Genomic DNA, 15,815 nt, shown 5'->3' on the forward strand with positions numbered 1-15,815 from the left:
GGGTAGATGGTGGGGGGGCAGTGGTGGCATCCCTTAACTGTTCCTTCTGAACTTCCTGGCCATTCATCTTCATCAGCAGGCAGAGCTATGCATGTCACACAGTTTGCTATGCACCCCCTAAATTAGTCCACTGCTTCAGGTATGAATCCTGTTGCTTGTGCTGTTGATGTAAGATTCAGGTGCCAGCACAGTTGGCTTCGGTATGCAGGAAGAAGGCCTTTGCTCCCATTTTGAAGTGGATTTGCCATAACTTCAGCCACCTAAAGCAATTTCCCCACAAATTAGGAGCCTTTGCACATCTCCGCACAGTCTTGGTACCGGGGATTGCGGGGGGGGGGGGGCGAGTTGAGGAAATAAAACTCAGCTCCTTTCTCTCTCAACCTTCACAATAACCTTAGCTGTTGTGTGCGGACACTGAAACACCAATTCGCAAGGCTTCCTGAGCAATCTGCTGCTACAAAATCTGCCTGACATATCTGGAGCACAAATTCTCCAGGGCAGCCAAGATGAGGTTTTATGCAAACTGACATACTCTCAGCACCACCCTGCTGCCTCTCTCCAGTCAGAATGACGAGGAGAGACAGATGTCACTCCTGAGAACTGTTGGATGGAGCAATCTGGAATGATGGCAGAGAGAAAAAAACAGGGGAGGGAAGCAGGCGACTAAGTTACAAGGAGGCTGGAAATTAAGGCTTAAGGGAAGGAATGGGAAGAAATATAAAAGGATGTCACATAGAGGAGGGAGAAAGGCTGTTTTCTGCTGCTCCAGAGAAGCGGACAAGGAGCAATGGATCCAAACTACAAGAAAGAAGATTCCACCTAAACATTAGGAAGAACTTCCTGACAGTAAGAGCTGTTCGACAGTGGAATTTGCTGCCAAGGAGTGTGGTGGAGTCTCCTTCTTTGGAGGTCTTTAAGCAGAGGCTTGACAACCATATGTCAGGAGTGCTCTGATGGTGTTTCCTGCTTGGCAGGGGGTTGGACTCGATGGCCCTTGTGGTCTCTTCCAACTCTATGATTCTATGATTCTATGATTCTATGAATGGATTTGGAAGGAAGGAAGAAAATGACATCTCAAAACACAACTTTTTGGTTACCTAAAATATGGTCCAGAATTTCAGAGAGTGAACTTAGACTTGGAGGAAGGAGATGCCATGAAGTAAGAAAGCCTGCCATTTGAAGGATGCCCCCTACCTTTGCCAGAGCTGCTTGCCCCAGTTTCGTGCAAATGAAGCTGCTGCTGTGCCTCTTCCAGCTGCTTCTCTGCCGACTCCAGCTTCTTCTGCAGTTGGTCATGCTTGGTCTGAAACAGAAGAGTGACTCAGAAGGCCTGCTCCACATGCTGCACAGCCATTGTGCTCCTTGCAGGCTCTCAGGGACCAGGGTTTCCCACAGCAATCCCAGAAGAGCCCAAGTGCCAAGTGTGTGTCCTTAAAGCTCCAGTCAATCCCTCAAAAATATACACAGGTGTTAAGGGAGGGCTGGTACATTTGAACCCACATTCATGTCCACCACCCACAGCTGCTCCCACGGAGCCTCTCAAGAGGTTAAGGATCTAATAATAATAATAATAATAATAATAATAATAATAATAATAATAATAAAACAACAACAACAACAACAACAACAACAACAACAACAACAAAACAATTTATTCTTTATACCCCACCCATCTCACTGGGTTTCACCAGCCACTCTGGGTGGCTCCCAACAGAATATTATTATTATAAATATTAATAATAATATGACAAAACATCAAACATTAAAAACTTCCCTAAACAGGGCTGCCTTCAGATGTCTTCTAAAAGTAAGATAGTTATTTATTTCCTTGACATCTGATGGGAGGGCGTTCCACAGGGTGGGCACCACTACCAAGAAGGCCCTCTGCCTTGTTCCCTGTAGCTTCGCTTCTCACAGTGAGGGAATTGCCAGAAGGCCCTCGGAGCTGGACCTCAGTGTCTGGATAGAACAATGGGGGTGGAGGCACTCCTTCAGGTATACTGGGACGAGGCAGTTTAGGGCTTTAGAGGGCAGCACCAACACTTTGAATTGTGCTCGGAAACATACTAGGAGCCACTGCAGGTCTTTCAGGACTGGTGTTATATGGTCTCAGCGGCCACTCCCAGTCACTAGTCTAGCTGCTGCATTCTGGATTAGTTGTGGTTTCCGGGTCACATTCAAAGGTAGCCCCACATAGAGTGCACTGCAGGAGTCCAAGTGAGAGATAACCAGAGTATGCACCACTCTGGCGAGACAGTCCCCGGGCAGGTTGGGTCTCAGCCTGCTTACTAGATGGCGCTGGTAGGCAGCTGCCCTGGATACAGAATTGACCTGTGCCTCCATGGACAGCTGTGAGTCCAAAATGACTCCCAGACTACGCACCTGGTCCTTCAGGGGCACAGTTACCCCATTCAGGACCAGGGAGTCACCCAAACCTGCCCACCATGTCCCCCCAAAACAGTACTTCTGTCTTGTCAGGATTCAGCCTCAATCTGTTAGCCACCATCCATCCTCCAACCGCCTCCAGACACTCACTGTGCTGGTCCCGGGGGGAGGTTACCATGAGGCGTGGTCAGAGTCCGGTCCTGGGTCAAGGGTCTAGAGACAGTCTACAAAGGGCGAAGCGGGATCCGAAGCAAGAAGCCGGGCGTGGTCGGGAACTCCGGAAGAACAGGACTGGGAGCTAGCAGAAGCAGGTTTCCAGCGACGTTGCTTCCGCAACCTGGGACCGGGCTGACTGGCCTTTATCTTCTCTGAAGCCAGGGGCGGTCCCGGCCCACAGGTGACCCACCTCTCCTGGCCTTAAGGCTAGCTCTCCTCCTGAGAGAACCCAGTTCCCTCCGCCTCTCTGCCCTGAGCCACTGCAGCTCAGGAGAGGCTGGAGGGTTACTGGACCCAGGGGGAGGCTCACCTTCCCCTGACAGGGCTGGGAGAGGTGCACCTGTAGGCAATGGGCCCTCAATCACCTCCGGAGCCCGAGTGGATTCATCTGGTGTCTGCTCCTGAGGATCTGGCACAGGTGCAGGTGCTTCAGATTCAAGGCCCTGCCCCGACTCAGCTGGCCCTGGAGGCAGGGACTCCTGTGCAGGCTGGGATTCCTCCGGTTCAGCCTCTGAATCAGATTCCCAGGCCATCACACTCACACAGGACCTTCATTATCTTCACTGGTTCTGATTTAGAAGAGAGATAGAGCTGGGTATCATCCGTATACTGATGAACACCCAGCCCAAACCCCCTGATGATCTCTCCCAGCGGCTTTATATAGATGTTAAAAAGCATGGGGGAGAGGACAGAACCCTGAGGCACCCCACAAGTGAGAGCCCAGGGGTCTGAACACTCATCCCCCCCCACCACTTTCAGAACACGGCCCAGGAAGAAGGAGCAGAACCACTGTATAATAGTGTCCCCAGCTCCCAGCTCCTCTAGACAGTCAAGAAGGATTCTATGGTCAATGGTATCAAAGGCCACTGAGAGATCCAGCAGAACTAGGAAACAGCTTTCACCTTTGTGCCTAGCCTGCCAGAGATCATCAACCACTGCGACCAAGGCAGTTTCAGTCCCATGATGAGGCCTGAATCCTGACTGGAAGGGATCCAAATGGTCCGCTTCTTCCAGGCGTGCCTGGAGTTGTTCAGCAATCACACACTCAATCACCTTGCCCAAGAATGGAAGATTTGAGACCGGGTAATAGTTGGCCAGGAAGTGAGAGCTGGACCATAAAGAAAGCTGATCGCCGAAGAATTGATGCTTTTGAATTATGGTGCTGGAGAAGACTCTTGAGAGTCCCATGGACTGCAAGAAGATCAAACGCATCCATTCTTAAGGAAATCAGCCCTGAGTGCTCATTGGAAGGACAGATCGTGAAGCTGAGGCTCCAGTACTTTGGCCACCTCATGAGAAGAGAAGACTCCCTGGAGAAGACACTGATGTTGGGAAAGATGGAGGGCACAAGGAGAAGGGGGCGACAGAGGACGAGATGGTTGGACAGTGTCCTCGAAGCTACAAACATGAGTCTGACCAAACTGCGGGAGGCAGTGGAAGACAGGGGTGCCTGGCGTGCTCTGGTCCATGGGGTCACGAAGAGTCGGACACGACTAAACGACTAAACAACAACAACAAATAGTTGGCCATATTGTTGTTGTTTAGTCGTTTAGTCGTGTCTGACTTTTTGTGACCCCATGGACCAGAGCACGCCAGGCACTCCTGTCTTCCACTGCCTCCCGCAGTTTGGTCAAACTCATGTTGGTAGCTTCGAGAACACTGTCCAACCATCTTGTCCTCTGTCGTCCCCTTCTCCTTGTGCCCTCCATCTTTCCCAACATCAGGGTCTTTTCCAGGGAGTCTTCTCTTCTCATGAAGTGGCCAAAGTGTTGGAGCCTCAGCTTCATGATCCGTTCTTCCAGTGAGCACTCAGGGCCGATTTCCTTCAGAATGGAGAGGTTTGATCTTCTTGCAGTCCATGGGACTCTCAAGAGTCTCTTCCAACACCATAATTCAAAAGCATCAATTCTTCGGTGAGCGGCCTGCTTTATGGTCCAGCTCTCACTTCCATACATCACTACTGGGAAAACCATAGCTTTAACTATACGGACCTTTGTTGGCAAGGTGACGTCTCTACTTCTCAAGATGCTGTCTAGGCCTGTCATTGCCCTTCTCCCAAGAAGGAGGCGTCTTTTAATTTCGTGACTGCTGTCACCATCTGCAGTGATCATGCAGCCCAAGAAAGTAAAATCTCTCACTGCTTCCATTTCTTCCCCTTCTATTTGCCAGGAGGTGATGGGCCCAGTGGCCATGATCTTTGTTTTTTTTGATGTTGAGCTTTAGACCATATTTTGCACTCTCCTCTTTCACCCTCATTAAGAGGTCCTTTAATTCCTCCTCACTTTCTGCCATCAAGGTTGTGTCATCTGCATATCTGAGGTTGTTGATATTTCTTCCAGCAATCTTAATTCTGGCTTGGGATTCATCCAGCCCAGCCTTTCGCATGATGAATTCTGCATATAAGTTAAATAAGCAGGGAGACAATATACAGCCTTGCCGTACTCATTTCCCAATTTTGAACCAATCAGTTGTTCCATACCCAGTTCTAAATGTACCTTCTTGTCCCACATAGAGATTTCTCAGGAGACAGATGCGGTGATCAGGCACTCCCATTTCTTTAAGAATTTGCCATAGTTTGCTGTGGCCTACACAGTCAAAGGCTTTTGCAAAGTCAATGCAGCAGAAGTAGATGTCTTTCTGGAACTCTCTAGCTTTCTCCATAATCCAGCGCATGTTTGCAGTTTGGTCTCTGGTTCCTCTGCCCCTTCGAAATCCAGCTTGCACTTCTGGGAGTTCTCAGTCCACATACTGCTTAAGCCTTCCTTGTAGAATTTTAAGCATAACCTTGCTAGCGTGTGAAATGAGTGCAATTGTGTGGTAGTTGGGGCATTCTTTGGCACTGCCCTTCTTTGGGATTGGGATGTAGACTGATCTTCTCCAATCCTCTGGCCACTGCTGAGGTTTCCAAATTTGCTGGCATATTGAGTGGAGCACCTTAACAGCATCATCCTTTTAAATTTTAAATGGTTCAGCTGGAATAATATCACTTCCACTAGCCTTGTTATTAGCAGTGCTTTCTAAGGCCCATTTGACTTCACTCTCCAGGATGTTTGGCTCAAGGTCAGCAACCACACTACCTGGGGTGTGCGAGCCATCCATATATTTCTGGTATAATTCCGCTGTGTATTCTTGCCACCTCTTCTTGATGTCTTCTGCTTCTGTTAGGTCCTTACCACTTTTCTCTTTTATTATGGTAATCTTTGTACGAAATGTTCCTTTCATATCTCCAATTTTCTTGAACAGAACTCTGGTTTTTCCCATTCTATTGTTTTCCTCTATTTCTTTGCATTGCTCGTTTAAGAAGGCCTTCTTGTCTCTCCTTGCTCTTTTTTGGAAATCTGCATTCAATTTCCTGTATCTTTCACTATCTGCCTCACATTTTGCTTGCTTTCTCTCCCCCACTATTTGTAAGGCCTTGTTGGACAGCCACTTTGCTTTCTTGCTTTTCATTGGGATGGTTTTCATTGCTGCCTCTTCAGTTTAAGCTTGAATTTTGCTATAAGAAGCTGATGATCTGAGCCACAGTCAGCTCCAGATCTTGTTTTTGCTGACTGTATAGAGCTTCTCCATTTTTGGCTGCAGAGAATATAATCAGTCTGATTTCGATGCTTGCCCATCCCATCTGGTGATGTCCATGTGTAGAGTCGTCTCTTGTGTTGTTGGAAAAGAGTGTTTGTGATGACCAGCTTGTTCTCTTGGCAGAACTCTATTAGCCTTTGCCCTGCTTTGTTTTGAACTCCAAGGCCAAACTTGCCAGTTGTTCCTTTTATCTCTTGACTCCCTACTTTGGCATTCCAATCCCCTTATAATGAGAAGAACATCCTTCTTTGGTGTCACTTCTATAAGGTGTTGTAAGTCTTCATAGAATTGCTCAATTTCAGATTCTTCAGCACCAGTAGTTGGTGCATAAACTTGGATTACTGTGATGTTAAAAGGTCTGCCTTGGATTCGTATTGAGATCATTCTATCATTTTTGAGATTGCATCCCAGTACAGCTTTCGCCACTCTTTTGTTGACTATGAAGGCCAATCCATTTCTTTTACGGGATTCTTGCCCACAGTAGTAGATATGATGGTCATCCGAGCTGAATTCCCGTCCGTTTTAGTTCACTGATGCCCAGGATGTCAATATTTATTCTTGCCATCTCATTTTTGACCACATCCAACTTACCAAGGTTCATGGTTCTTACATTCCAGTTTCCTATGCAATATTTTTCTTTACAGCATTGGACTTTCCTTTCGCTTCCAGGCATATCCACAACCGAGCGACCTTTCGGCTTTGGCCCAGCCGCTTCATCAGCTCTGAATCTACTTGTACTTGTCCTCCGCTCTTCTGCAATAGCATGTTGGACGCCTTCCGACTTGAGGGGCTCATCTTCCAGGGTCATAACTTTTATATGCCTGTTTTGTCCACAGAGTTTTCTTGGCAGGGATACTGGAGTGGTTTGCCGGTTCCTGCTCCAAGTGGATGACATTTGGTCAAAACTCTCCACTATGACCTGTCCATCTTGGGTGGCCCTAAATGGCATACCTCATAGCTTCTCTGAGTTATTCAAGCCCCTTCTCCACAGCAAGGCAGTGATCCATGAAGGGGGTTGGCCATATTGGCTGAGTCTAAAGATGTTTTTTTAAGAAGTGGTTTAATGACCGCCTCTTTCAGCAGGTCTGGGAGGGCTCCCTCACAAAGGGAAGCATTCACCACCCCGCAGAGCCCATCGCCCAGCCCTTCCCAGCTCGCTTTTATGCGCCAGGATGGGCAAGGATCAAGGAGACAGGTGGTCGGTTTCACTTGTCCAAGCCGCCTGTCCTCATCCTCAGGGGTAACAGATTGAAATTGATCCCATACAACTTGACTAGACAGCACTCTCTCACTCCCATGGTAGAGTCTACCTCTGGTAGAGTCTACCTCTTTCTGAATCCGAGCGACTTTATCTGCAAAAAAACTTTGCAAAATATTGTAGGAGATTTTGGGGTCCTTACTGGGCCCCAATGGCGAAGGTGGTTCCGTTACATTGTGAACCACCTGAGAGAGTCTCCTGCTGCTGTTTTCTGCAGATGCAATAGAGGCGGTGAAGAAGGTCCTCTTTGCTGTTGCTATCGCCACTTGGTAGGCTCGATGTTGAGCTCTAACCTGTGTCTAGTCCGATTCAGAATGAGTTTTCCACAATGATAAGGAAGAATTTAAAAAATACTGGGAACCCTTTATGTTGTATTTACAGAAATACTGTAAAGAAATGGATTCACTAGCAGGGTTTGATTAAACACTTACAAGTGAGAAAATAAGACCAAAGGTTAAGTAAGGATAACATGGAACGAAATTGAAATGTAAGATGTAATTATGAAAGAAATTTTGACATAAAACTGAAAAGAAATTAAGAGCATTAAGGTATATGAATATAAAAATGAGATAATAATTAAGCAGAAGTAGTAAATATTTAAAGAACCAGAAGGCGAAGTTGAGGGAAGTCATGGTGGGGTGGGGTGTCTTTTTCTTTTACAGTATATGACAAATGTTACATTGTGTTGTTTGAGTGACTATAAAATTGTAAAAATTCAATAAAATTATTTTTTTAAAAAACACAGAGTGAGAGTCTGCCACCGCATCACCATCTCAAAGTGATTATTTCATCACCCTCAGCCCTGGAGAAAACCACGGGGCTGTCCAGGCTCCATGCAATCGGAACTAGACAGTCGATAGCCCTGGTTAGCTCCGCATTCCAGCGGGCCACCAGGGAATCAGCTGAAAGGCCATCAACATGGGATAAAACTTCCCCTACCAGTCTCTGGAAACCATTTGGATCCATTAAGTGGCAGGGGCGGACCATCCAAGTGGCAGGGGCGGACCATCCACCTCCCTGCAGAGGGGAACGGTCACAGAGAAGTCCAGTTGCACCAGGAAGTGATCCAACCATGGCACTTCTTTAGTTTCACTTTTACTCAGTGTCACCCACATCCATAGAGGTGAACACCAGGTCTGAGGCATATCCACGACTATGAGTTGGGCCAAACTTATTCAGGGACAGCCCCATGGAGGTCATGCTTTCCATGAAGTCCCAAGCGGCCCCTTGTAAGGTCATGTTGGCATGGATGTTAAAACCCCCTAGAAAAACCAAACTAGATGTCTCCAGGAGAACATACGCAATGACCTGAAGCAGCTCGGCCAGGGGATCCTTGGTGCAGTGGGGAGGTCATTACACCAAAAGGAATCCTGTACTGCCCCTATTGCCCAACTTCCAGAGCATGCACTCAGAAAACTGGGTCTTCCCAATAGGATGTCTGGTGTAAACTAATGACTTCCTAAAAGTCACTGCAATCCCCCCTCCCTGCTCACATGACCTGGGTTGCTGTGCGTAAAAGAAACCTGGTGGACAAGCAGCAGCAAGAACAGACCCACCTGCTTCATCCAACCAAGTCTCTATTACACATGGAAGGTCAGTCCCAAAGTCACCATCCAATGGAGTTCCCTGAAGCAGCCAAGCCATGGTTCATCAACAGAGAAAACTGAGCAAACAGAGAGTCTCTGGATTGCTTCCCTGTGCCTCTCCACTTGACAAAGAATATGATCCTCACCTGCCCTGAGCCTCATCCAGCTGAGTGCCCACAACCTCCTTCCGGACCTAACATGATCTCCATCTGGTCCACTAGTGAGTTGGGCTGTGTTCCCTTGCCTGCTTTAGTTTCCTTGAGTGCACTTTCTGCTGTTTCCAGAGCCTGCCGTATCTGTGGATATGGGGGTACCTCTGGTTCTGGTGATGTGTCTCATCCCCTGGCTCCTGTGAATTGTCCACTAGCCACTCAACATCCTCTGAAGCCCCATGAGTACCTCCTAAGTCCCCAATCTCCCCTCTTCAGCTGTGCACCAAACATGGCTGCACCCCTCACTGGGATCCGCCTCCCTTTCCTTGGTGTCTTGCCAGCTCATGACACTGGCTTTCTCAGTTGAGCCCCTAAGATCAGCAGATAAGGCTTTGACCTTTATCTGGATCAAGACTTCTTGGAAGTGTACCAGCACTATAGAGCACCATTCCCAGGGACGTTCTACTCCCTCTTTGAACATCAAGCATAAAATTGATTCCCTGCCCCCAGCAGCATATAGGAGAGGAGCCTGGTTTCCAAGTGGCTTGTCAGATGCTGGAAAAAGTGATGAGACTTTAAAATTATTATGACTGAGGGTTCATACAGACTTCCTTTTGTGTCATGTTTCTAGGCAAAGGTCAGGGCTTCAAGGTGCCATGTCTGAGATTTCCTTGCAAAAACCTGTTCTTTACCGCTGAATCAGAGCAAATGGCAATCTGTAGAAAACCAAAATTGCTGTTTGTTCCAATTCAGCATTAAAGAGCAGGTTTCCACTCTGGATTTTTAAATGTCATGCAAACATATCTTCTTTCTCCGACAATGTATAAATGGACATCCCAAGGGGAGGGTCTGCAAAATGTCTTGGGCTGGCCCTGCAGGGCTGTTTGGGTGAACAGGTTGCTTTTCCTCCATGTCCTGTGGAGAAATTGTGCAAAGACCCAACATACAAGTTCCATCTCGCTGCCCCCCCCCAGCCCTCCCGTTGGGCACATACCTGCAGCTCTCTGACCTCTCTTGACCCTCTCAGTCTTTCAGCTCGTTCACCTTCCAGGACCTGACAGGCAACATCACCTTTCAAGCGTTCATCTGACAGCTCCGTCGTGAGGTCTATGATCTGAAGTGGGGGGAAGAAATGCAACAGGTCGCATGAGGCAGCTCTGAACTTGCTTCAATCAGGCAAGCGGGGGGGGGGGGGCGTTGTGCAGTCAAGGGCTCTCTCAAGCATTCCTGGTGTTCAGAAGCACCCAAAATTTAAGCTGCTTTCTTCTTGTTGTATTGCAGGAGGTTGGACTGGATGACCCTTTTGGCCCCTTCCATCTCTACGATTCTATGATTCAGTGTCTTTCATTCCTCTCCATTCGACCCCAGCAGAATCCAGAATGAGCTAAGGCTGCAAATGTTCTTTTTCTAGACATAAAAAGTAAAGCCTCCCCAAGGCCAAACCCTTCACGCAAGTCCCACTCTCTCCCCAATGCATTTTCAAGGACCCCAAATGAAGCAATGACAATGAGGAAGCCCCACGTCTGGGTCTCCATTAGGCTCCAGATGCTGCTGACAATATCTAGGGACCCTGGGAACAAGTGAAAATACATTTCCCATGGTTCCCAACATCCCTAGAGCAAACTGGGGAAAGGCAGGTTATCCCACAATGGCCTTTATGTAAATAAACAAATTAGCATCTATTTCTATAAGTTAGCTTGTGCAAATATTACACAAATTTCTGTGGTGTGTGTGAGTGAGAGGGAGGGAGGGAGGGAGGGAGGGAGGGAGGGAGGGAGGGTGTCGTGGGACAGAGGGAGATATGCCTAAGTGGCCACCTTAAGTGAACCTGAGTCTGGATGGGTTGAGGTGGAGTGAACTAGGAGAAATCCCTTCTGCAAAATAAATAAATACAGTGGAAAAACGTTATTCAAAAGCATAGACTTCTGCATAATAAATACAGAGCCAGTTGTAACTTCACTTCAGGGTTGCTGCCATCAGGTGGGGTGCCTACTCTTTAGAGCACCACCCCGCTTCCTGGTGAGAACTCAAACACTCTCCCAAGTTTCTGGACAGACTTGGAAGGCGGTGGGGTATGAGATTCACTGCTTTGCACTTTGATATTATGGCAAGCCAATTTATTGGAGCTTTCTTGTCCCCCTGTGACATTTGGGGAGCACAGGGTTCTCTCTGAAAAGTGTTGCAGCCACTGCTGTGAATATTTGCCCTCCCTTTCTGTGATCCCCATAAGAGTTATCAGTGAGAATGGTTAATAGCGGTAGACTCATAATGTGGTGAACTGGGTTTGCGTCTCCGCTCCTCCACCTGCAGCTGCTGGGTGACCTTGGGCTAGTCACACTTCTCTGAAGTCTCTCAGCCCCACTCACCTCACAGAGTGTTTGTTGTGGGGGAGGAAGGGAAAGGAGAATGTTAGCTGCTTTGAGACTCCTTGTTGTTGTTTAGTCGTTTAGTTGTAAAAGTCCTTTACCTTTACCTTTACAAATCTTTTCGAGCAATTTTCTCTGATATAACGTATTTTAAAAGTTTATGATTACTTTTATACTCCACCTTCCCTTGAAGCAGCTCAAGGCAGCACACACAATTCTCCCTCTCCCTATTTTATCCTCTGCCCCGAGGTCACCCAGTGAGCTTCATGACTGAGCAGGGGCTGTTTGAACCCAGTGTCCAGCACTCTAATCATTCCGCTGAGATTTTTAGTATTACTTTCATTAATATATGCATTTAGTATTTTGACAGAGAGCTGTGCTTGGTATGCATATTGTTTCAGGAACGTAAATTTAGGAAGGTTTACATTTTAATGGAAGCCAAACCAAATATCTTCACCATCCCTAGGGAGTGATTACATTAGAAATGTTCAATCCAAGTCGGTTTTCTTTTCTGCCCCATCATAGTTGCTTTTGGGATTCTAGCTGCTCCCTTCTCTAGCACACCTTCATGGGGACACAGCGTATGGGGCACAGGAAAGGCCATAACTCAGCTGCAGAGCATGTCTTCAGCAAGTCCCTGGTTCAGTCCCTGGCATCCAGGGGGGCATAGCATGGGGGCTGCTAGGGTGAGCGCCCCAGGCCCATGGGGGGGCGTGCTGCTCATGCCACCCTCCCCAAGCCAGTCCTGTGCCACTTTATGATCAGATCCCAGCCTCCCAAACGGCTTAGGGAGGGAGGTGTGAGAAGGATGCAACAGCCTTGCACCCTTCGATCCCAGCCTGAATTGGGTGTGCTAGGCATCTCCATTTGGCCAAACCGCCCTCATGTGCCCCCCTGACATCACAATGGCTTCAGGAATGGGAGGGTAGATAAAATTCTGACTGTGCCAAAAGGGAGATCAGCGGTTTCACGCGTGATCACTGAATAGTACTTCCTCCTGAGATAATAATAATAATAATAATAATAATAATAATAATAATAATAATAATAATAATAATAATTTATATCCCACCCTCCCCAGCCGAAGCCGGGCTCAGAGCAGCTAACAACAGTCAACAGTTTTAAACCACGTAAAATGACAGAAATAAGGTGGGTCCTGGAAACACACATACAGTAGTTTTCCAAGTGTCAGAGGCAGAGGCACGAAGTTGCATCTTGAGCATTTGCCAGAAGCTGAGTGTAGACTAATCTATACTGGTGAGTTAAATGTTAAAAATGTGTGGTAAAATGTGACACCAGAGGGCACTGCAGAGCAGTGATCAGTTGCCAATGAGAAATTGCATTGGGGACTATAGTTTTTTAATAGTGTGTTTTAAATAGCATTTTCCAGATCAGTGTAAATCCAGCCTGTATTATGAAGGTGCTAGATGCACCTCTGTGGGAAGGAGTTCCACAGCCCAGGGTTGCCATGGAGAAATGCACACTAAAAAGCTGCTGAATTTTCATTAAGACTTCTCTTTTTTAAAATGTGAACTGTGCACTGCTCTGGTTTCACCAGAAGCGGCTTAGTCATGCTGGCCACATGACCCGGAAAAACTGCTCCCTCGGCCAGTAATGTGAGATGAGCGCCGCAACCCCAGAGTCATTCAAAACTGGACTTAACTGTCAGGGGTGCCTTATCTTTACCTTTTTGTGCAGAACTGAACTTAAGATGAGAAAAGCACAAAATGGACAGAAACTGAAATTGCCAGGGCCATCCATCCCTGCAGGCTCTGCCATCCAAAGTTTGGGGAAACAGAGGAGTAATTATTATGCATGTTGCATTCAACAAGAGGCCTGTCACATTTCGATCTACAACCACTTTCACTGCTGCAACTTGTTCTCCCAAAGGAGGTTGGGAGCCACTGCTGCAGATGAGCCTTTTCAGGTTGATTCAGCAAGTCTCTTCATTTTATTTATTTAATGAGAGCATTTGAACTGGGCTGTTCACCCCAAAAAACCTTCCAGAGCAGCTTACACACAACCAGCAAAAACAAGACAGTGCCTGCCTGCAGGCCCAAAACTAAAAAGCAGAAAGGAACAGGGAAGGAAGGCAGGGGAGAATCACTCTCAAATGCCAATTCCTAAACAGTTGTTCTTATAAGGACCAGCTTGAATTAGTGTTGTGTGAATTAAGAAAAAAGCAATCTTTGTTTAAACACCTCCAGTGAGGAAGAGTCCACTGCCTTCATTGGAGGTTTTCAAGCCTCCAAATCTATGATCTTGCAACCAGAAGCAGGGACAGAACCTCACACGGTTTCTATTTCTGACCTTGCTTTCCAGCTGTTCTGTGCTCTGCCGAAGCTCCTGCCGTGAAAGTTCTGAATTTTCCAATTTCTTTCGCAGCAATGCCAACTCCTCCTAAAAATGGGGAGAAAGAAGAAAACACACCCTCTTTGAGCCTTCCTGTGCCCTCCATTTGTTTATAGGCTTTGATTCTGTACTTCTCCCCCTCTCAACTGTAAAATCTTTGATTGTATGCTCCTTTTAGGTAGATACCCCCCTTTTGCTTTGCTGTACCTCATGATGTACTTTGATAGTGCAGTATGGATAGAAACTATACATAAACATGAGCACAACAGGGTATGGGAGAATGTGATGCTAGCATCCAATACCAGGATGAAGGTCTACCAGGTTTGTGTGTTGAGCACATTGCTTTATGGAAGTGCAAAACAAGGATGTGCTCTCACAAGCCCACATTCCCCGCATGTTCACACTCCTGTCTCAGTGATGTCTACACTAGCTTGGTCATAGCCACAGAATGGAAGATGTCAGGATCCCCAAGGACGTGCACTATGTGGAGCTGACTTCAGGCACCAGGCCAACTTTGTGTTACAAAGATGTCTGCAAACATGACATGAAGGCTGGCAATATCAACCATGCCATGTGGTTGCAGTTGCAGACAACTGACAGTGCCAGGAGACACACAAACAGGTGACCAGAGGTGGAATAACTGCTGGGAGGAGCCGCAGAGAGAAGAAACGCCATGGTGCATTTGCAGCAGCACAACTGGATGCCTTCATCTGACCCGGCTGAAACAAAACATGTCTCTCCTGCATTGGTCTCTACAGCCCCAGAAGGCTCTGCAACCTTCTAGCAGCTTGATCTCAAAGCCAAGGCACCCTGCTCCATTGTCTCCAGAGAGACAGACAGATGCCAGCAGAATACAACATGGATGCATAAATGACAACACTATCCTAGACAATTACGTCCTTGAGCGCCACCAGTTCTACATGCTACATAGTGACAGGATGGTCACAGAATAATTCCCTGATTACTAGTCACGATCACATTATGGAAGGTGTGTGTGTGTGAAAGAGAGAGAGAGAGAGAGAGAGTGCAGTTGTGTGCTTCAATGATCCCTAGTTGTGTGTCTGGGGTGTGTGCAGGTACAACCACAACAGCACCACCAATGCACCCCCACTTCATGCAATGATTCTTGGAGGCGATGGGACCACCAAGCATCAGCCTTGACAGAGAGGTTTTGCACTTAGTGTGAGCAGAAGTTGGCACTGTGACAAAACCCCACAGCGTTGAATGCTCCTGTTCAAGTGTCCAGCCAGCAGCTGTTCCATTCACTTCCCTTCCCATTTTCCTTTTCCTTTTCCACAAGGAGTCAGCATTCCATGGTGTCATGTTAGCTACATAAGGAAAACTGAGGTTGCTATGGGTGGATAGCAAGGGTGAGAGTCCTGTGGGCCCCTCCAGGGGCGGCTGGGCCCCAGCTCCTATCATCCTCAACAACCAGCCCATTTGGCTGCTGGGAAGTGGGAAGCCATCACCCACTGAAGGGCAAAGTGCTGGGCGGCAGCCACCTACTGCTAAGAGGGGAGAAATTAAATGGGGTGCACTCGGGGACACCACTGAGGCAAAACGTAAACTAGCCCCTGGGGACTCGCCAGTGAGAATCAAGTCCACCTATTCATTTGCCACATGGGTTCTGTCAGGCTTGGTCACACCACAATGCGACAGGATGCTGTGATGAAGGGAAAATGACATATTTCATTTACAAAACGTTTTAGGTTCAGCAGTTGGCTGGTTGGTCAAATGGCAACAGGTAAGATATAAACAGGCAGGCAGGCAAAGATGCCTTGTATTGGCTCAGATTATTTGTATTTCATCAGAACATAAGAACAGTTTGCGGGAACAGGCCAGCATCCTGACCTCAGAGTAGCCACCCAGGTGCCTATTATGGGAAACCCCCAAGCAGGATCCAAGCACAAGAGCCCTCTCC

At 47.4% G+C, this 15,815-nt stretch overlaps 1 protein-coding gene across 14 annotated transcripts in view; it reads right to left on the bottom strand.

The window, feature by feature from the left end:
- Positions 1-15,815, bottom strand: part of MYO18B (myosin XVIIIB) — a 362,275-nt gene that overhangs the window by 119,818 nt on the left and 226,642 nt on the right. For all 14 annotated transcript variants that reach the window (XR_013390943.1, XR_013390944.1, XM_077920002.1 and 11 more), the window contains 3 exons: positions 13,853-13,942; positions 10,171-10,290; positions 1,195-1,303 (listed from right to left, as the gene is read on the bottom strand). Coding sequence is in view for 12 of the 14 variants with exons in the window: in XM_077920002.1 (XP_077776128.1) it covers positions 1,195-1,303; positions 10,171-10,290; positions 13,853-13,942 (319 nt within the window). In the remaining 2 variants the exon portion in view is untranslated. The remainder of the gene's footprint in view (positions 1-1,194; positions 1,304-10,170; positions 10,291-13,852; positions 13,943-15,815) is intronic.

This window comes from Podarcis muralis, chromosome 16, assembly GCF_964188315.1.
Source record: "Podarcis muralis chromosome 16, rPodMur119.hap1.1, whole genome shotgun sequence".
Lineage (NCBI taxonomy): Eukaryota > Metazoa > Chordata > Lepidosauria > Squamata > Lacertidae > Podarcis > Podarcis muralis.